Source organism: Anabrus simplex, chromosome 2 (genome assembly GCF_040414725.1).
Source record: "Anabrus simplex isolate iqAnaSimp1 chromosome 2, ASM4041472v1, whole genome shotgun sequence".
Taxonomy (NCBI): domain Eukaryota; kingdom Metazoa; phylum Arthropoda; class Insecta; order Orthoptera; family Tettigoniidae; genus Anabrus; species Anabrus simplex.
The window spans coordinates 989,029,303-989,052,793 of NC_090266.1; the positions used below are offsets into that span (position 1 = coordinate 989,029,303).

At 41.0% G+C, this 23,491-nt stretch overlaps 1 protein-coding gene across 1 annotated transcript in view; it reads right to left on the reverse strand.

Moving 5' to 3' along the window:
- The window catches only part of Tdc2 (Tyrosine decarboxylase 2), a 412,190-nt gene that overhangs the window by 166,481 nt on the left and 222,218 nt on the right, over nt 1-23,491 (reverse strand). Inside the window, exons 4-6 of the mRNA XM_067141851.2 lie at nt 18,986-19,037; nt 12,425-12,495; nt 9,049-9,285 (exon numbers count right to left, since the gene is read on the reverse strand). Of these exons, the coding sequence (XP_066997952.2) occupies nt 9,049-9,285; nt 12,425-12,495; nt 18,986-19,037 (360 nt within the window). The remainder of the gene's footprint in view (nt 1-9,048; nt 9,286-12,424; nt 12,496-18,985; nt 19,038-23,491) is intronic.

Below are 23,491 nucleotides of genomic sequence, written 5' to 3' on the forward strand. Positions count from 1 at the left end.
TATGAATGAAAACTGGAAAAAATCTACAAAGTGGTAAATATTTTGATGCTCTCTAAGCGAATTTCCACAGGCAGGTAACGGTTTTACCAACATAAGTGTGGTAATAATAGTTTTCGAGATATTGATTCAATACTAGAATATAGAATAAAACTTTCTCGAAAGGAACAATATTACACATGTATCACAATTAAATAGAAGTACGGCATGATTATACAATTAAACATAATTTAGTATCTGACTACACATTAAGAAACTAACAGACACTCAAGAGACTGCCAGAATGACGAACCGCGCGCGGCAAGTGGGTGAATTATACCTAAGTGTCTATGACCTTGGCCAAAAATATACCTCTGTTACCCTTTCTCACAGCCCATACAAAGTCTCCACTACTTGCTGTGGTGCTATACAAATCGGTTATTCGCGACGAAAGACATTTTTTGCATATTTCCATTAATAATTAAAGACAGTAAAGTAAAACATTCGCTGATAAGACAACAGGGCTTGTACAAATTGCTTTTTTTTAAATTTCAAAAAAATATAGTTCACCGAGCTTGATAGCTGCAGTCGCTTGAGTGTGGCCAGTATCCAGTATTCGGGAGATAGTAGGTTCGAACCCCACTGTCGGCAGTCCTGAAAATGGTTTTCCGTGGTTTCCCATTTTCACACCAGCAAATGCTGGGGCTGTACCTTAATTAAGGCCACGGCCGCTTCCTTCCCATTACCAGCCCTTCCCTGTCCCATCGTCGCCATAAGACCTATCTGAGTCGGTGCGACGTAAAGCAACTAGCAAAAAAATTCCTATAATTCCTAGTTTCAGCCGGCTAAAATGGAATAAAATGTAATGTTTTCTCCACAAAGTGGGGGGGCACTGCTCCCCTCGCCCCCTCTAATCACCGCTACTGCTCACAGGGATGCCTCACTCACCGACCCAAGTTCGAAGCACAGAAGAGAGCAAGCTTAACCTTATAGGCTCAGATTCGACTCCGGGCTTCACCTCACAGGAGCTTTAACTTTACATACTCAAAGTCGATGTCCAAAGAGGCTAGTCGCATTAAAGTACAAGCTTAAACTTACAGGCTTAACCTAACTATGAGACATGCTTCTGGGCTAACTCAGGGCCTCGGACCTGAGTTACTACTTTTGAAGAAGATGGCGGCTACTCATTGTCCTTATGGGACTAGGGAGTTGGTTAAGGGCTAATACGTATACATTACTTATATAGGCCAAACTCTTGAATGTGACATCAGGGACTCGGATCTGAGCTTGGAATTTTGAATAAGATGGTGACTTGTTTTTATAGGAATAAATTTAGGGAGCTGGAGCAAGGGATATTATGACCCTTACGGGTGGCTAACTCTGGACAGCTACCTTAGCGGCTTACACAGTTTTACTTCGAGTTCGAAAACCCGGGTTCACCTCGCAGATGCGCAGGTAATACATGACCTTGTTTCTGTGCCACGGGGCATCTTATGGGCATTGTAGGACCTGTTTTGTGTGTTATACAGCTTCTTTTCGGCATTATAAGATCCTTCTTGTGTGCTACGGGGCTTCTTTAGTACATTATAGGACCGCTTTTGGGATTTATAGGACATCTTTTAAGCATTACCGGACCTTTTTGGGTGCTGTAAGACATCTTATAGGCGCTAAGGTGCTTCTCTTGAGAGCTCTTATGGTAGGGTGGAGGTAAGTGGTGTGAGTTGCAGATTTTAATTTTTGCTATTAAGATCATGCTGGCAGTCGCGGCGGCTACGGGCTCATATGGATGAGACTCTCTGGGGTGATTCTTTCGGTAACTACGGGGCTCTTATGAGAGATATGGGGCTTCGTTTGGGAGCTTTAGCTTCAATTCAAACACTTAACTTTCCTACCCGACCGAGTATTGAACCTTGGTAGGGGTGGGGAACAAAGTGGAGGTAGAGGAGGTAGCTGAGATGGAGGTACAGGCGGAGGTGGAAATGGAGGTGGAGGTAGACGTAGAGCTTCAGGTGGAGAAGGACGCGGAGCTGGAGGTGAAGGCAGAGGTGGAGGTGGAGGTGAACGTGGATGCGGACGCGGGCGTGGAAGTAAGAGTGGATGTGGAGGCTGAGGTTGAAGCAGACGTGAAGGTGGGAGGAGTGACAGGGCAACTTGTATGCGCACGTGCTTCCTAACTCTCAGAACAAACCCTTGCGGTGATGTCGCTTGCTGCCCTTAACTAGTAGTAAATTTGTAGTGACACATTCTCTGCGAAAATTTACACGCTGGTTACTAGAATACTATCATATTTGCTGGCCTCCCTGATCAAATTTGTATTTGACTTTAACATTTTCGTTTATTTTTTCTTAGTGCTGAGCTGTTGACCACTCCACTTACATACTTACTGTATATAGAATTTCCCTTCAAAATATAGGCCTCTCTCCTCTTTTGATATAAAATCGGTTTCTAGAACCTTTTTTAAAGAGATTTCCTCATGAACTGATGTTGTTGGGTTTGAGCCATCAGTCCATAGACTGGTTTGATGCAGCCTGCATGCCACCCTATCCTGTGCTAACGTTTCGTTTCTAAATAACAACTGCATCCTACATCTGCTGTAATTTGCTTGTCATATTCATACCTTGTTCTACCTCTACCATTCTTACCATTTACACTTCCCTTAAAAACCAACCGAACAAGTCCTTTGTGTCTTCAGATGTGTCCTATCATTCTACCTCTTCTTCTAGTGAAATTTAGCCAAATCGACCTCCTCTCGCCAATTCGATTCAGTATCTCTTCATACGTGATTCGATTAACCATCTAACCCTCAGCATTCTTCTGTAACACCACATTACAAAAGCTTTTATTCTCTTTCTTTCTGATCGAGTTATCGTCCATGCTTCACTTCCAAACAATGCCACACTCCAAACGAAAGTCTTCAATAACATCTTTATAATCCCTATACCAATGTTCGAAGTGAGAAAATTTCTTTTCTTAAGAAAAGATTTTCTTGCTTTTGCTAGTCTGCCTTCTATGTCCTCCTTAATTCCACCATCGTTAATTACTTTACTACCCAAGTAACAGTATTCATCTACTTCCTTTAAGATATCATTTCCTAATCTAATATTTCCTGCATTACCTGGCTTCGTTCGACTGCACTCCGTTAATTTTTTTCCTTTACATCTCATACTCCTTACCCAAGACTCTGTCCATACCATTCAGCAGTTTCTCCAGATCATCTGCAGTGTCAGATAAAATAACAATAAAATCGGAAAATCTCAGGGTCTTGATTTCCTCTCCTTGGATTGTGATTCCCATTCCAAGTTCCTCCTTGAGTTCCTTTACCGCTTGGTCTATATAAACATTGAAAAGGAGGGGACAAACTGCAGCCTTGCCTCACTCCTTTCTGAATTGCTGCTTATTCTTAAAAGCCCTCGACTCTTATCACTGCAGACTGATTTTTATACAGAGTCGGTCTCGGTATGTGATCCCGATCACCTTCATAATCTCAAATAACTTGGTCCAATCAACATTGTCGAATGCATTTTCTAGATCTACGAACGCCATCCACGTGGGCCTGTCCTTCTTAATTCTTCCCTATAAGAGCAGACGTAAAGTCAGGATTGCTTCAGGTGTTCCTACATTTCTTCTGAAGCCAAATTGATCTCCTCCCAACTCAGTTTTAACTTGCCTTTCCATTCTTGTATAAATAATACGTGCCAATATTTTGCAGGCGTGAGATACTAAACTAACGCCGCGGCAGTTTTCACACTTGTCAGCACCGACTTCCATGGGAATAGGTATAACGACAATCTGTCGAAAATCGGCTGGCAGTTCTTCTGTTTCGCACATTTGCACATTAAATGGAATAACCACGCCATGCTGATTTGTTATAAGGTAGTCAGTAATTCAGAGGGAATGTCTTCAATTCCAAGTACTCTGTTCCTATTTGGGACTCACAAAGCTCTCTTTAATTGTGGCCTCCAAATTGGGTCTCCCAATTCATCGGCATCGACAGCCTCTTCTTGTTCCAGAACCATATCATCTACGTCTTTGCCTTGATGCAAACTGTTGGATATAATCCTGCCATCTTTCTGGCTTTTCTTCCTTCCCCGGAAGTGGCTTTCCGTCTGAGCACTCAATATTCATACACCTAGTTTTCCTTTCTCCAAAGATTTCCTTGATTTTCCTGTATAGAGGCATCTACCCTTCCTAGGACCATATAACCCTCAACATACTTGCACTTCTCCCTCAGCCATTCTTCCTTAGCTCGTTCTGCACTTTTTATCCCCATCCTTCTTTAATCGCCCATATTTTTTCTGCACTCCTCATGTTTTGCAATCTTGTTTTTTCGTCGTTCATCAATCAGGTCAAGTATCTCCTGAGTTATCCATTGATTCTTAGTTGATTTTTCCTTTCTTCCTAGTATTTCTTCAGCATCCCTACTGACCTCATTCTTCACGACTGTCTATCATTCCTATATTGTGTTTCCTTCAGCCTTCGCATTTAGTCCTTGTGCAACATGTTTCTTGAAACATTCCCTCACACTCTTTTCTTTCAACTTGTCTATATCCCATCTCCTTGCATTCCTTCCTATCTTCAATTTATTCAACTTCAGATGGCATTTTATGACCAACAAGTTGTGGTCAGAGTCCACATTTGATGCTGGGAAAGTTTTGCAATCCAACACCTGGTGTCTGAATATCTGCCTAATCATAATGAAGTATTGTTGATACTTTCCAGGGTCCGCATGTGCCATCCACGTATACAGCCATCGTTTGTGGTGCTTTAACCAAGTATCAGCAAGGACTAAAATATGATCGGTGCAGAATTCAACCAGCCGACTTCCTCTTTCATTCCTTCGTCCCAATTCGAATTCTCCTACAGTATAACATTCTCCTCTTTGGCCTGCCACTGCATTCCCATTGCAATTAGATTCGATTAGATTTTGAAGACCGTCTGGAGCATGGCATTGTATGGAAGTGAAACTTGGACGATAACTAGCTCAGAAAGAAAGAAAATAGAAGCTTTTGAAGTGTGGTGTTACAGAAGAATGCTGAAGGTGATATGGGTAGATGGAATCATGAATGAAGAGATACTGAATCGAACTGGTGAGAGGAGATCGATTTGGCTAAATATGACAAGAAGAAGAGATAGAATGATAGGACACATCTTAAGACACCCAGGTCTTGTACAGTTGGGTTTTGAGGGAAGTGTAGGTGGTAAGAACGGTTGGGGTAGACCAAGGTACGAATATGACAAGCAGATTAGAGCAGATACAGGATGTAGTAGTTATGTAGAAATGAAAGCTTAGCACAGGATAGGGTGGCATGGAGGGCTGTATCAAAGAAGTCTATGGACTGATGACTCAAACAACATAGGCGTAAATATTGACATATAATATCGTACTATATGTACAGCAGTATCGTGAATGAAACTGAATATCTATCATAGTGAAAAGTCATTTTTCTTGTAAGGATAATAAAATATTATTTTCTGTTTGCAGGAAACCACATACAAATATAAATTATGAATGATGCCCAGTACTCGATGCTATTACAAAGGAATTTCTGTTCGCCGAGTATTATTCTATGACACGCAATGGACAATCATCATTCTTGGTTCGACAGCACATGGAGATTTGTGATGTTCAAGGATGTTACACTGATGAAAGCATCTATCGTAATCATTATAGCTTCAAATACTTATTTTAATGGGCAACGGTTAGAAACACCAAGTTTGTTTGAAGACATGGCGTAGTGTTTATTCTCTAACTCTAACAAGCATTGAAACACTGTAGTCGAAAATTAAGAATGGTTAATCAGTTGAACATAGAGGGAAACACTTGAATCGGCCTCATAGAACCACAGCAGAAACTAGAGATAGAAACTGAATTACACCACAGAAGAGTTGAACACATTTACATTTTGAAACGTTTTCTTTAGATCTTTATTATTATTATTATTATTATTATTATTATTATTATTATTATTATTATTATTATTATTATTATTATTATTATTATTATTATTATTGCCTCCGTGGCTCCGGCGGCAGCGCACCGGCCTCTCACCGCTGGGTTCTGTGGTTCAAATCCCGGTCACTCCATTTGAGATTTGTGCTGGACGAAGCGGAGACGGGACAGGTTTTTCTCCGGGTACTACGGTTTCCCCTGTCATCTTTCATTCCAGAAACTCTCTCCACTATCATTTCATTTCATCTGTCAGTCATTAATCATTGCCCCAGAGGAGTGCGACAGGCTTCGGCAGCCGGCACAGTTCCTATCCTCGCCGCAAGATGGGGCTTCATACCATCCCTAACCTGGTCACTTACTGGAAAACAGGTTGTAGTTTTTCATTCATTCATTCATTCATTCATTCATTCATTCATTCATTCATCATTATTATTATTATTATTATTATTATTATTATTATTATTATTATTATTGTTATTATTATTATTATTATTATTATTATTATTATTATTATTATTATTATTATTATTATTATTATCGAAATATTACTTGCTGTGATTTGTGTGTTCGAAGTGCATGTACAGGATTTCTCTACTTTCTTTCTTAATGCGTTTACCCTCCAGGTTCGGTTTTTCCCTTGGACTCAGCAAGCAATCCCACTTCTACCGCCTCAAGCGCAGTGTCCTGGAGCGTGAGACGTTGGGTCGGGAGGACGTGTCTGGGAAGGAGGACCACTACCTCACCCAGGCGGTCTCACCTGCAATGCTGAACGGAAGCCTTGTATAGAGATGGGAAGATCGGAAGGGATATACAAGGAAGGGGGACGGAAGCGGCCGTGGTCTTACGTTAGGTAACATCCCGGCATTTACATGGAGGAGAATTGGTAAACCACGGAAAACCACTTCGAGGATGGCTGAGATTGGAATCGAACCCCCGCCCGTATCTGCTCAGTCGACATCCCGAGACTGAGTGGACCCCCTTCCAGCCCTCATACCACTTTTTAAATTTCGTGGCAGAGCTATATAACAATGTAAGGAATACTCCAGTCTTGCATATTATTTTGTGGACAAATGGATGATGATACGTACCTTTTCCATTGTATCACTGTCAATTCATAAGCAATTTTTTTAAAAATCTTATGTTATAACAATAAAATATTGTTTTTAATAGCTGAAACCATTTGTACCCTTGTATATGACAAGGGTTCAAGTAGTGTACATCTTACCGAGCTCGATAGCTGCAGTCGCTTAAGTGCGGCCAGTATCCAGTATTCGGGAGACAGTGGGTTCGAACCCCACTGTCGGCAGCCCTGAAGATGGTTTCCCGTGGTTTCCCATTTTCACACCAGGCAAATGCTGGGGCTGAACCTTAATTAAGGCCACGGCCGCTTCCTTCCCACTCCTAACCCTTCCCTGTCCCATCGTCGCCATAAGACTTATCTGTGTCGGTGCGACGTAAAGCAAGTAGCAAAAATAAGAAAATAAAAAATGAAGTGTATATCTTGAAGTAAGTCCCGTAAATAATTTTTCTCTCTCCTGAAAAATTACTCATTTTGTTTTACATTCTTCTTCCGTGGAGGTCTTCAATTAAACAGACGCGATTAAAATCCCTGAACAGGCTGAGAATCGAACACAGGTACCAAGAGACCAATAAAGAATAACATCCCAAAACAAGTTTCAAGGCAGATATAAATAACTCTCAGACGCAGTAGAAACAAAGTAAATACACTACACGCTGTTGATCGTAACCAGGCCAGACGTTTAACCGCCCGAACTTGAATCCACTGGACCTACCAACAAACTCGTCTATCTAAGGTATTTCAAGCTACTGAACAGAAGAATAAATAACATAACATGATTTATTTGCACACAAGATAAAGTATACGATTTAAGAGCTGAAGTTTAAAAATAATTTACTGACAGAGTCAGACAAATATAAAGCACCAATATAGATGTGCTTACGGGTAAAAACATGGTTACTTGCCTCGAGTGGAAATTTGGTGCACCCACGCAATAGAGTTATATACATTTGATCTCCAACCAATATCAATGGAGGCAGTAACACTCCAAGCCAATAAGAGAAATCACGGCTTGCGATTCCACATTTCGTCACATATAAACAGTTATCTTATTTACCCCCAAAGTCAGTTCGGAGCTTAACAATCCAATCCCCAGGGTAACAGCACCCACAATCGTCTTCGACCTTCACCGAATTCCTAAGGAAAAGGAAACACACGCCCAAGAAGGAACCCCAAGATGACCTGAATATACCAAGAGAAAATAGGAGAGTAAAACAGTCATACGGTCGTTAAATTATAAAATAGTGGACCCGTAGGAAATAAACAAGCAATCAATATCAAAAATTTTCATGGCGTTCACCAGTGAACCCCCTAGAAAAATTTAAACCAAGAGTTAATGGAAAATTGCAGACATAAAAAGGAAAGGGAATAAAGGGCTACTTAATCCACACACTTCTCCCAGGAACACAGACATTTACACGGAATCACATTTGTACAAGGCCATTACCGGTAGAGAGCCCAAAACATAACGGTGCATATGGGAAACAATGACCCTTATCATTCAAGGAGTCGGAACACTTTCTCGCAGGCACGGAGAAATGATCATATCAGGAGCCCCAAAGCTCGACACTCCTCGTACATGAAGTCCTGACATAGTGTGCAGTGGTAAACATAAACAGCTATAATGTTTTCATCACTTTCTCAGGCATAGAGGAACCAATCTCCTGAATATAACCCCGAAAAGTCAGCCAATACTGTCTCAATCAGGGGACAGACAACAGAAACATTTCTCAGATGTGAGAGACGTAAAATGCCGCCTCGCACAAAATTCCGAAGGGGAGGAAGAAGTCAGATCAAAACCAAGACAGAAAATAAAGACTCCACATATAACACACAATCGGACACCCACAACTAACTCACACACAATGCGGCCCAGGGGAGAAACTAACCCCAAAAATGGTGCACCAAATACCAAAAGCTAGGTAGCAAAAATACAAGGCATGGGAAACAGTATTTCTGCCTCGAACTAAAATAAACTCGTATCGAACACGACTTTGGAGACAGTTAGTGTATATCATAGCAGGTATACAAAATAGATACTCACCTGTCTGAGAGTTTCACCCCTTAAGGAACATTTATCGTCTGGTTCAAGAATGCGAAGTTTCACGAAGCATATCATCGCAGCTTTCTCAACGCACGAATGAGCTTCCTTCGAGCAATAGGCCATGAGCTTGGTCAACAGAACTCCTTCTTCCAATTGTGGTTGCTGCTGCTTCAGTCTCTTGATAGCTTGAGCCCTAGCAGCCAGCATGGTGACAAGAACACACTCGCTTGCTGACGTCTGGAAAAGACAGAATAATGCAAGAGTAAAACACATCATATACTGTATAAAGGTCACCCAAATGAAACCGAGACGTTGGTACGAGCGTCGTTATTCGAAGAAAGAGAACATTGCGCGTGGCTTCATGGATGGTAAGGTAGAAATCTGATATCGTCCGGAAGCGTTAGTGTACTGTTTGTAAGTAACGCAACTAGGTACGATTTTGCTATGAATTTGTCCAGAAGTGCCCAGCGTCGGTTATTCACATTATGGTAGCAGATTGTGTTAGCGGAGCTGGCATTTAGACCTATCATCATATGAAGGATGTGTATGAGAATGATTATACGTTACGGTATGCAATGTTCAGATGGTGTTGGGAAATTAATCATGGACGAGAAAGGACGTGCGAAAATCAGGTCAGGCACAGTGCGCGGCCAGGTGAGAAAAAAACTATCATGGGATACCGATTCGCAAGCAATGGCGAGTCCGAAACGCCACTGAAGAATCTTTTCACGTCCAACCACGGACGTTGTTCACTCGAGGTATCCATTGTCAAATGGACCGCTGCAACACTTGATTGAACCAACAAGGTGACTATATTTAGGAAGATATATCACTCTTTACATCCTGTATGTTCCGGTATTCCAAACCATTGATAAAAAGGGACATCGTCGCTGATGCACCGAAACTGCGAATGAGACAATGCTCTTCCTATCCATTATTTCCCATAAGACTGGTCACGCCTCCCAGCCACACATTGGTATGCAGTCCATCAGTACAATTTTCGTTGAGTTTCTTTTCCTATCCGCGTGTGTAAAGACTGAACCGTACTCTAGGAATGTATGTTTACATGACATATGTACCCACTCCTAGAGTATGATGTATTTAAGATTCATTTTCCTTTACAGAAGTGCATAGGAAAATGAACTCAACAAAAATTGTTCTGATGGACTGCATATCAATATGTGGCTTGGAAGCGTGACCATTATAAAGGGAAATAGTGGATAGAAAGAGCATTGTCTCATTCGCGGTTTCGGCGCAGCTGTGACGATATGTGGTCCACATGCTTCCTAACACTGAAAGCACGGAACACGTCCGTTATGTTGAGCATTGCTGTTCTCTGTCGTTCACTGTGGCAAGCTGGCTCAGTCAGCATTTACTGTTACTATTAAATCATTTGCGAATGGTTTAATCTCGTATATATTCACTTTGGCAGTTAACAAGTGTACAACCATGAAATCTTAACACGATGAGTTCTAATAAATGGAAAGAAGTTAGATGGTCTAGCAACCCTTTCCCCTCACGGTGTCGGTTACGATTTCAACTTCAAGTTCCTATGTTGGGCAAGATCACATACGAAATAAGTCCAGGTATAAAGTGGGGATAGTGATCATGGAAATGTTAAAGAATATGGTTAAGAACGCTGAGAACGTTAGATGTTTGTAAAATATACTCCCGAAATTTAGTTTTATTAATGTGAGGAAAAGGTATACTAATCAAAATGGGTACTACACTGAGTGATTTAATTGCATTCGTTAGAATTTTTCTGCATTTATCAATATTATTTGTGCGTAGCAATCTTGCCTTGTATACTCATACGTTCATATTCCTAGTAAGGTTAAACAAGTAATAGCAGAAAAAGACTAAGTTGTAAAAGTCATTGTTAAAACTATAGTTTAAATGGCTGCCGCATTGGTACCATGCGCATTTGCTGAAGTTACAGTTATTTCTAAACATTTTCCTTCACATGTTCAAATGACTAAAATATTAAAATGAAGTGATTAATTCAACTGAGATTGTTTTTGTGTGTGTCTCAAAATATTTGTTACCGGACGAGTTGGCCGTGCGGTTGGGAGCGCGCAGCTGTGAACTTGCATCTGAGAGGTAGATGGTTCGAACCCCACTGCCGGCAGCCCTAAAGATGATTTTCCGTTGTTTCCCATTTTCACACCAGGCAAATTCTGGGGCTGTACCTTAATTAAGGCACGGCCGCTTCCTTTCTACTCCTAGGCCTTTCCTACCCCATTGTCGCCATAAGACCTATCTGTGTCGGTGCGACGTAAAGCAAATTGTAAAAAAATAAGTTTTGTGACATATCTTCTTTTGACAATGATTGATTCAACAGTGCTCAATTCTGCATACGTGGACTAGATTAATTTGAAATTATATAAGTGAATTTTATCCACTATAGGGCCCGAAAGCTAAGATGAAATATTTTCCTAAATTTTACTTTTCACATTTATTGGAAAGCAAGTTTATTTCTACGCATATCCTAATGTTGATAGACCTATTACTTGTAACTTGGCAACGATAAAGATGACTAAATATTTGAAGATTATATTTGCAATTCAACTGGCCTAGAATACAAGTACCGGTAGTGTGACGGATTTCCGCACTTACAACATATTCATTTTCTCAGTTTCATGAACGCAATTATCCGAATTTTTCTTCGTCTTTTTTTTTTGCTAGTTGCTTTACGTCGCACCGACACAGATAGGTCTAATGGCGACGATGAGACAGGGAGGGGCCAGGAGTGGGAAGGAAGCGGCCGTGGCCTTAATTAAGCTACAGCCCCAGCATTTGCCTGGTGTGAAAATGGGAAACCACGGAAAACCATTTTCAGGGCTGCCGACAGTGGGGTTCGAACCTACTATCTTCCGAATACTGGATACTGGCCGCATTTAAGCGACTGCAACTATCGAGCTCGGTCTTCGTCTTCTTTCAACTGTTAATAGGGTAACCTCACATTTCACCCTTCTTCCAATATATTCATACTGTACTTACTTTTTCTCTCAGAAATATGTGTTTTAACAAATACTTTTTCTCTGTGTGAAGTTTTGATAATAGCTCTACGAATACAACGAAGCGAGTGCTCGTTCAATACAAAGTTTGTTGTTGTATACATCGGGTGGTTTACACCCAGCAATTATATTTTACAATGTTTCGTATTAGACCAAAGGACAGGATTGCAAACGACCTATTTATGATTTAGTTATATCATAGATATGTTCATATAACTCGACCATGGACTGTAGGCCTACTTAGTCATTTTCCCTAGATTTACAAACTATTCAAAAGTTTGAAATGAAACAATTTAACAATATCATCTGTATCTTAATGTACTTAGCAGTGACAATGGCACAGTGGACTGAGAACTTACCTGTATGACGCCACCTCCCCTGCTGTTGGTGGCGAAGGTGAGGAATTCTTGTGGTAGACCAATAGCTTTACCTGTTGACACCAAAATATATCATTAACTAGCCACTTCTACTGATGGTATCTTTCAATCACATATTACAGTAACACAGAGCAATCATAATTAGTACTATGCATTAAATTGACAGATTTAGCAATGCAATAACGATGACGATTGCGTACTGACAAGATTAAACGATGTCATAAGGATAGAATTATGGCGTTTCTTGGAGCAGCCCAATTGATTCAATTTTCCTAAAACTGAAGACGTTTTCAGTTACTCAGCTAGTTAGTCTACGGCCTATACTGTAGGTATATAATGAGACATGCTGGATGGAAAGGAAAGCATTTTATACTAACATCTGAAGAAGCTATATATTTGAATTAAGTGATCTTAGAAATGAGGCCAATTTATCAACAGTATCTATTAATACCTTACAGCAAGAGTCGGCCGATTTCAGTGGTTGGATGATGTGCACCATGACAGGATGCTGCCCGCTGCACACAGTTGGGGACTAGAAATCGCGAAGAACTCTGTAATCATAGGCCTAATACTTCCAACAGCTCCATTGAGCAATACTGGCCATTCTTGCTACATATTCTTGAAATTGTACTGCGGAACATTATTTAACTTCAGTTCATAATTTCTGTTTATATTACTTCATTTAGTTCCTGTCCGGTTACTTGGCTGAATGGTCAGTGTCGTGGCATTCGGTTCAGGGGATTCGGGTTCGATTCCCGGACGAGTCGGGGATTGTAGCCGCGTATGGTTAATTCCTGTGATTTGGAAATTGAGTGTTTGTGAATGTATGAATACACACGTCTTCGTGTACACACCACACCGTCAACTACCACAGAAACACGGAAAAGTGCATACATCCCTCGACTTTGGGTTGGCTTCAGGAAGGGTATGCGATCTTAAAACAGGGCCAAATCAACATTTGAGTCATAGTTCACAGCAGAACCCCATCAGAGTGTGGAAAGAAAAAGAGAAAAGGGGAGAAGAAGACATCTCCCACTAGAGCAAAGTGCGGATCCGGTTTTTGGTCGGATATTTCATCTTTCTCCAAGATTTCCTCATAGACTCGGCTTCTTTAACGACAGTCCTTTTCAACGTAGAACTGCTTCCTGGTCATGAGGTCTTCGGCTGCCTTGTGACTTCCATTTCATGGCTGCTGTTTCAAAGTCTCCTTCAGCTTCTCGAACCAGACAATAATTTTGGACCTTAATAACATTTGATATATTCTCCCACTGAACGTGAAAAGCATTATTCTGATAATTGTTTGGGATCTGCACTCTCTATGAGCATCAACTTCATCAGTGGCAATTCCGCGGTAGTAATGTGTGTTTGGGAAGGGTGGTGGATGTCTGCTGCGTGCTCCGCAAACCTGTGCATTTCAGGAGTGGGAGCAATGAAAGGCATAAGATAAAGTTCAGCCTGATAGTCTCTGAATATACGGGAGATATGTTGAATGTCACAATGGGGACTTGATTGACTCGTGAGTCCGTTTCTGCCTATCTAAGCTCAGCAGAATGCTATGAAAGGTCAGGTAAAATTGGGACCATGACAATACATTTCAGGAGTGAGGGTAATGAAATAAGTTAGTGAAATCCAGTCTCACAGTCACTATGTACAGGTGAAATGAGATGAATGTTGTAATGGGGATGGAGAAGATGATATTATTCTATATGTCATTTCATGTGGACAACTGTGTTAAATGAACTGCGAGGAGAAGATACTAGACATAATGTCAGCATTGTAGAGATAATATCAGCCACTCTGCACATATCTACTGCCTTTGGAAAATAACACCATTCTCAGAACTCAACTACCTGTACGTAGCTGCAGAGATGGCAATGTAGGACTTACCACCTTGAAGCAACCGTCACGTAGCGCGCAGAGTACGTGCCTATATTTCATTGTGTATTCTGATTTCATCAAGACTCAGCGTCGGAACGTACTGGTCAACTTGCATCATGGCACAGTCAAGCTGACGTTTTGTGACAAAACGTAAAAACACGAAATGTGTGTTTTGTTGACATTAGAAATCCGGTCCGGTACTCCACAAGCTACATGATGGTCGCTTCGCGTCGTAGTTCCCAAGTCATGAATCCAGCCTGGTTATCCCTTCTCAATTGATAAGTTACATCACTCAGCCATACTCAAGAGAGGGAATAATGATTTTAACGCCATAAATACTGGAAGAAATTTATGATGTGGCACTTACATGGTATACTTTCTGCAGACCTATTTCTAATGATGTGCAAATACTTAGCGAAATATCTACTACCAGAATGGAGTCATATAAGTGTCGGAGTTCCCTACAGAACAAGTGAAATAAACTACCTATTTCATTTCAACTTTCTTCCAGTTGAAAATGAATAAAGATTTCAAGCTTACTAAGATAGACTGAGATAATTTCATATTAGAAATCATGGAAATAATATTGTGGATAGTGTATTTAGACCGCCTTGCTGCAGGTTCAGTTCTCCTTCTTCGGACACAATAGTAGTACCATGGCTCCTATGGCATATGTCGTAGTAGTTTTTATTTTTATTGACATTGAAATGGTATTATGGGTCGCTCCATTAGAGATACTGCCGCTAACATCAGACTCTGGCAGATAATCTACATCAGTATTTCTATATACCTCCACCCGAAATCCAAACAGACACAGGAATGTTAGAAAAAAAGCTCATCAATATTTATTTTGTCAACATTCTGAATTGTAGTAAGTTTCCTTTTTTTTGTCTTGTCACTCCATTTGCCGCTCTCTAACTTCCAAATGTTCTTGCCACGCATCCTTTCCTACCAAGGTAATTGAAATCGTTCCTGTTCCTTCAGCCTCAGTCTGATTATTCTGGTTTACTTCTCTACATGCAGTATTTTTGTTTTCATCCCCAATATCCGATACATCATCATTAGGAATATCAATGTATGTTCTGAATTTATTGTCAGCAAGTTCAGCAGAAATTGTAGCTCAGTATCAGGTACATATTTTTTTTGCTAGTGGCTTTACGTCGCACCGACACAGATAGGTCTTATGGCGACTATGGGATAGGAAAGGCCTAGGAGTTGCAAGGAATCGGCCGTGGCCATAATTCAGGTACATCTTCAGGGCTGCCGACAGTGGGATTCGAACCCACTATATCCCGGGTGCAAGCTCACAGCCGCGCCTCTAACCGCACGGCTCAGTTACATGTGACCGACAACCCGCCATAATGAAAAATGGCATGTAAGGATAAAAAATTGCCGCTCCGTCATTTTTTAACCTGCAAAGCGAAGTTGCATAACCTTGAACTTTGTATTCACATGGAGAAATATTGCATAACAGAACTTTCACTTCGTACTACAGTTCCTTATAAGCAACACGTGGTACTTTGGACTTTCCTTGCGTAAAAAATCATTTAAACGGTAAATTAACAATCCAGGCATAAAATAATCCCTACAAGAACACGCACGAGTTTTTTTTCTCAAATCAAGCACAAAGAACACAATATTTTAGATAATTTATTTCAGCATATTTGCGCGCCAACCTACTGCGTGACAATTCTAGCGCACAACAGTATCTTCCCGTACTCTGCTTATGAGCTGCTACGTTGTTTTTTTGGTTTTCTTGGGCGGGGTGGGCCCCCTAGAGAGTGACGCTCTCACTCGGGCCGGGAGATGAGTAAAGCGAGCAGTGCGGTGTGGCTGAATGAAGAGGATGGGTAAAGCGATGTGAATATTTATTGAGAAGAGGAGATCGGGTTACTTGGTTATGAAGATGGGAAGAAATGGACGTTTACACGGGAGTGCTTAAATGGAAGTTGCGTGGAAGGGTGAGGTGGTGAAGTGTGAAGGCGATGTGATACAGTATAGTTGCGAGGTGTCGGAGATGTTCGAGTGTTGGCGGCGGTGGGAAGGAGATATTAATTAGGGGAGAAGGTGGACGGACGTTGTGGGGTGATTGAAAAGGAGGATGATCAGGCCGGGTGCGGCGACGTGGTGTGGTGAGGGGATGTCTAGATTGTGGAGGGGAACGAGAGGGTTCGACGTTATGGAGACGACCGTAGATGGGGGCACCTGTGGCGAAGAGATGGTCGACGGCTATTGCAGTGGGTAGCTGTAGGCGCACTAAGTATGTTAGGCCGGTGGAGTTGAAGATCCGAAACGCCCTCGGAACTGGTATGGCGTGAAGACGTAGCTAGCGTTGGACTTCTATTACGGAGATGAGTGGGTCGACGCCGCGAACGACGTAACTGAAGACTGTGTTGGTATCTGATGTTGATGGCGGTGATGTTGTTTGACGGGCGGCCAATGCTGATGCGGCTGGAGTTGACGGTGTCGTAGATAGTGTATGTGCAGACGAAGAGACAGGTAGTGAACGGTGGCGCAGAAAACGAGGAGGTGGTACACTGACCTGAGGAAAAGTTTGTGGCACGGAGAAAGATGTGGACATAAGTGGTGTAGGATGGGATGACGTAATAGTTGTCATAGGGTGGGAGGAAAAGGTGAGGGCGGAAGTCGTTGTGGTGGTGGTGGTGGTGGTCGTCGTCGTCGTCGTCATTGTTGAGCGTAATAGGGAGGCTGACATCCAACTAGGAGTCGGCCGATATGCTGATTCAGGTCGGCGGGAGCTGTTATTATAGATGTGAAGAAGCCACCCGGCCGATCAAAAACCACTGGAGGTGCTGCTGCGAAGATATGTCCCGTTACAGCGAGGTTGTGAGTGAGTCCTGTGTGTGCGCCCTGCTACGTTCTGGTGATGACAATAATAACTACTGACAAGTTGTTTAAAAGGCATTCGCGTGAAGAGCGGTTGAAATCCAACAGAAGAGAGATATAAATTTAAAAAATGAATCATATTTCTTATAAGCAACGCTGGTAAAGAAGGATGATCGAAATTGGAGGACTGAAATGGTTAAAGTATACTCGAAAGTCTTTATTTGTTATGTTTGATCTCTCATTCGCATCTTCCTTCATGTAATGTGCATATTACACCATCTCTTGACAAAATGTATGAATAATTACTTAGCCTTGGCTGAGTATATTTGTATATGTATTTATAGTATTCTGAAACGAATAAATAAATAAATAAATAAATAAATAAATAAATAAATAAATAAATAAATAAATAAATAAATAAATAAATAAATAAATAAATAAATACATTACTGAACATTGTCGGAAGAAGGAGTAGAATGTAAAAAGTTAGTGTTGAAAGGTAGATCATGTCACCAGTAAAAGCAGTATTACGACTTCGACATAAACAGTGTAGCACTTTAACTTAGTCCGACTCGTTGGCTGAATGGTCAGCGTACCGGCCTTCGGTTCAGAGGGTCCCGGGTTCGATTCCCGGCCGGGTCGGGGATTGTAACCTTAATTGGTTAATTCCAATGGCTCGGTGGCTGGGTGTGTGTGGCGTATTCAACATTAGAAATCATCCTAGGTATTGCCCTCATCTTCACAGGTATGCAGGTCGCCTAATAGGCTTTCTACTAGAAAAAGACCTGCACCAGGCCTCTCCGGAGGCTATACGTCATTATATTACTTTAACTTAGCCATATTGACCACTCTCAGTTCCTCTGAGGTCAGCAGTCAAATCAATACTTTAATCTGGATGTTTCTACAGAGCTTCCATACCCCTATTGTAATGTCGAAAGCACGGCTGAACCGCATCTCACTAGCTCTGTTCGATGCATTCATACGGTAGAAGAGGCTTTCTTTTTTCTATTTCGGAATCTTCTTTGTTTAAACTTACGGAGGTCACTCGTTATTACGGGGGCAAATTGTGTGACATTATTATAATTTTGTATTTATTTTCCTTACAAACATCGGAATATGTTGCTTCATTTTAGCAACATAAAACATCGTCGACCGGGCGAGTTAGCCGTGCGGTTAGGGGCGCGCAGCTGTGAGCTTGCATCCAGGAGATAGTGGGTTCAAACTCCACTGTCAGCAACCCTGAAGATGGTTTTCCGTGGTTTCCTATTTTCACACCAGTCAAATGCTGGGGCTGTACCTTAATTAAGGCCACGGACGCTTTCTTCCCATTCCTAGGCATTTCCTATCCCATCGTCGCCATAGGAACTATAGGCCTATGTGTCGGTGCGACGTAAAGCAAATAGCAAGAAAAAAACCATCGTCGTGAAGGGGCTGTTATATTTACTGAATGTGAAGTCTATCTAATAACCTGTATAACTTTCGGGTTGGTATTTATAGCTAAACTGAGCTAGGACCAGAGCAGAGCGGGCCATCGTTTCTCTCGAGTTGAGTGGTCAAAAATGGTATAAGAAACCATTCCCTTTTTAAGGTGAGCGCACCTTCAATCCTCCATTGCCGTAGGGCCAACTGGGCAGGAAGATAGTATGTTAACCACTAGACCATGCCCACGGGTTGGGTACAAGAGACACTTAATGTTACCTTAAATGTCAAATTTCTACCTTCGTTATCTCTTCTTCTATTGCTGTTCAGAAGCCACCCTACAACTATTGAAAATTGATAAAATAGATGAGGTGGAATATCGGTCGTGGAGAAACTCACCCAGCCAATCTAACACAATGGTCTCCAGCTCGGTACAGGCAGGACTAGCGGCCTGAAACAATAAAACAAGTGTGTGAGACAGACCACATTAATCGATGGCACTTTACTACAGTAACTTATGATAAATACATCTATTTTTCTCTTTGACATTAATTAGTTGGATATGTTGTGTTGTTAATCCGGTGCTCACTTAAAGTATTGCAGGTTGGGGCTCAATCAATTAACGTTTGACAGAGCTCAAATGGGAGGGGCTAGTCTTATCAGATTATTAGGACATTTTAAAAAGAACATTAAAAGATACAGAAATGTTAAATAGAATTATATTTGCTATATTTGTCGTTGTATTGTCTGTAAATTAAAATAATGGACTAAGGAATTTAACATACTGAAGGAAATCTATTTTTCTCAAATGCCCTCAACCTGATCATTTTAAAGAAAACGTTGCAAGTCATTTATTTTTAAGAGTTAAAGAGGAATCATAATATAACAACAACAACAACAACAACAAATGTACCCTTGATTTTTTATTATTAGAGAAAGAAACAAATGTCTTAACTTTTAGTAGGCCTGATTCTTTAATCAGCAACTAATCATTACAATTTTACAAAACAAATGAAGTCGAAAAATTAAAGACTTCTTTTATTAATAATTTTGGTTAATAACAAAATTGAAACGAATTACTACAGTGTTGTCCGACTCGTTGGCTGAATGGTCAGCGTACTGGCCTTCTGTTCAGAGGGTCCCGGGTTCGATTCCCGGCCGGGTCGGGGATTTTAACCTTCATTGGTTAATTTCAGTGGCCCGGGGGCTGGGTGTTTGTTCTGTCCCCAACATCCCTGCAACTCACACACCACACATAACACTATTCTCCACCACATTAAGACGCAGTTACCTACACATGGCAGATGCTGCCCACCCTCGTCGGAGGGTCTGCCTTACAAGGGCTGCACTCGACTAGAAATAGCCACACGGAATTATTATTATTATACTACAGTGTTGAAGAAAAAGTAATGCTTGATATTATGGGGGGTGGGGGAGATTCCATGTAGCAGGTAAGAGAAGTGTTTTCACTTAAGTTTTCTGAATGTTATGTGCCATGAAAGCACAATATTTGGAACATAAAGAAAACGTTTGAAGAAAGTGGAATCGTTAATAAAATATGGAGATGTAATAATCTAGCCCCTAACAGCGACAACGAAATTGTGGAGAATATAATCCTTAAAGTGGTGGAGTGGCGGCTCGTGCTCAATAATGTTGGTGGTTCTGCTCTGTGACGCCCAGTCCACACATCTAAATTCGTATTGTATACGGGAAGTGTCAGCTGAGCTCGTGTGGAGCAGAGGCGCGCGGCTGTGAGCTTGCATCCGGGAGATAGTGGGTTCGAATCCCACTGTCGGCAGCCCTGAAGATGGTTTTCCGTGGTTTCCCATTTTCACGCCAGGCAAATGCTGGGGCTGTACCTTAATTAAGGCCACGGCCGCTTCCTTCCCACTCCTAGGCCTTTCCTCTCCCATCGTCGCCATAAGACCTATCTGTGTCCGTGCGATGTAAAGCCCCTTACAAAATAATAATAATGATCTCGTGTGAATCCGTCCTCCAACCCCGCGGAAACGCTTTATTCCATGTCCTATCAGTGTGAAGTTCTCGAAAATGTACCGAAATAATACAGGTAGACGTTCATCTCAATTTGTAAGACCCCGATTTCGAGGGACATCGACAATATAAATAACTGACTCGTACAAAAGACAACAATTAAAAAGTTACAAAAATAAAGCCCCTCTTCCGCTTATCGAAAAAAATTGTTGACCTATCGACACATTCATTCCGAGACCTGCAGCCGGCTTTCTTAATGGAGGGGAAACATCATCTGATGGTACTAGCGTTTCTGTTTTCATTTTCATGACTACCTAACTCAGAAGAATTCACTGCCATTACGGAGAAACATAGTCATGATTACTTGTAGGCCTAAGAACTCGCTCATTTGCTTCGTACGAGAGAGAATGTTTTCGGTCGTTGGATAGAATTTTGCTGAAGTCCTGATCATTTACACCGAAGATAGAAAAATATACATACCCCAATCATAAGGCACGTTGTTTGAAGACTTAACATGGACAGCAAATTGATTTTGTGTTACTTAATCACAACCATCCTCTTTTATCACGCATTTGTCCTGTATTTAAGCTATTTGGGCTTTCTTTCTATTGAACAGAAGCATCACAACTATACTGTAGTATCTGAGAATGTTAACATGTAAGAATTTTAAACCATATTAATATCCACACAGTTTTATAAGTTCTCTATTTACACTGATGAGTACAATGAAGGGAGCTTTCCCCAAACAGCTGTGATTTCAACATGCTCGCTCGCTTCAGCGACTCTCTCACGGACAGTGGCGCTATCTAGTGTATTATTTACTAACTCTATGGTCACGGGAATAGGTGATACGTACTGCAAGGCGTGCAGTTCATACAGACCCTTATGGGCGACCCTTAGCCACCTATCGGAAGAAAGCTTGTAGTTAAGTGTGCTCTCCTAATGTTCTGTCGTTCACAGATCTAAACAGGGTTGCCAGATCACCAGCAGCTGTATGGGAATCGATCTCTGGCTCGATATAAACACTCAACATGAAGGACGGGATCGCTAATCGCTATATATTACTGTATATCTTTCATTGTGGTGGTTCTGCAGCTCTGCAGATCGTATTATGGAGCCGCGTCTGCTCTCTCAGGAAAATTGCAGATTCCATTGGTATTAGTCTCAGGATTTTGAACTATTAGAAACATTTTGAAGGACAGTAACCACAAGTAATTTAATAAATACCTGAGGAAATATATTTTTATTACAGGATTGTTTTCTGTGGGAATATGATGGAGTTATGCAACAGTAACAGAAACATTCTTTCACATATATTCCTTTCCCCAACGAACATACACTTGATAATCACTTGGGTAGTCCCTGTGAAAATCCAACATAGAAAGTCCGTCAGTATTTGGGAGACAAATACCTTACTGCACCCTTGAACTTACCGTTCCATCGTTGGTCGTCTGCCTCGGATGCTTCGGCAGAGCAATATCGTACTCTTGGATCTTGGGGTCGTTGCGAGTTTTTTGTCAATTCATCGACCAAACGATAGGGTTCAGAGCAGAGCATAACTAATTCAAATGAGGAGCAAAAATGTGCTTACTAAAATATTTATTCAATGTAAATCAGGATAAATGTATTTATTTATTAAACAGGCAAGGAAAGTCAATTAAAATGTTCACATTTTCTACGCAGTTACAATGCAGAACGTGAGTGGTAAAGTTATCTTTAAATTGTTTATTATTGTCTTCCAAAGAATGAAAATGCAATACAAAATTCGTGGACAGAAAAAACCAGAAAAAGAATAGGAAACATGAAAATCGCGCAACATTGATCCAAACGATAACTGAGAGTTAATCCACACGAGCCGTAGAAAATCTGACCTTCAACAAGTAGAATTCCAGATTTACATTTAATTAAGGTTATCCACCAGTCGACTATCCTATCGGATATTGGAACATCCCCCGAATGGGCTCTTAATCGAACCAAAGTCGACTATCAGTTGCTTTGGATAGGTTGCGAAATATTAATGAAATTGTTGTGTTCATTAAAAATTAACAGACATTGTCACAATCAAAAACAAAACTCCAACATGTATTGTAATCTCATGACACCCTTAAGTTACAGAAGAATCCCGATGCTGAAACGTGCAACATCCCAAACAGATGTTCAGAAGGAACCATCATCACTTGATCCGATGGGATCTTATTTCACATCGTTTTGAAGGAACAAAACTGCGAAATGCAGGAAAACATTAATTCAATATGCATTTAGAAGAAACGCCAAACACTAGAGTATAAAAAGCGATAAATCACTTGAAAATGTTCTTACTAAACCAACTTTCAGGTTAAGAAACAGTTACGTCGTTAAAATAAAAGTCCACATAATAAAACAAACAAGAGGGAATCTTTCCAATTCTCTATAACTACGACTGCAATAACAATCTGTCTATCTACACTTGTCGCATTAAACCAAACTACAAGTGATCGGTAGGTCAGCGTCTCACATAAATAATGTAAATAACGAAAAATGAAAATATAATATATTAACAGCTAACGAATCGAAACCGCATTCGTAGTGTAAATCCTGCATAAATCAACTAAGTGTCAACACACGGAACCATCATAATATATCGGACATCCGAACAATAAACCTTAAAGTAAAGAAAAGAAAACAGAAAACGAAAGTTCATCGAAATTGAACACATGCGGCTAAGCAGTAGTGATCAGTCTCCATTAGCCTAGGATTCCACGTGGAACAACCCTTACATTCATGCCGAAACTGATGGCACGCAATTATGGGAGCACCTTCCGGCTAGTAAGAATTATGCCGGAACATTTCCTAAATAGCACCTGCTAATATCTTTCACACTCGTTTCCACTACTGCAAGCACTAACTAACTAACTAACTCAATCGATTCGCAAT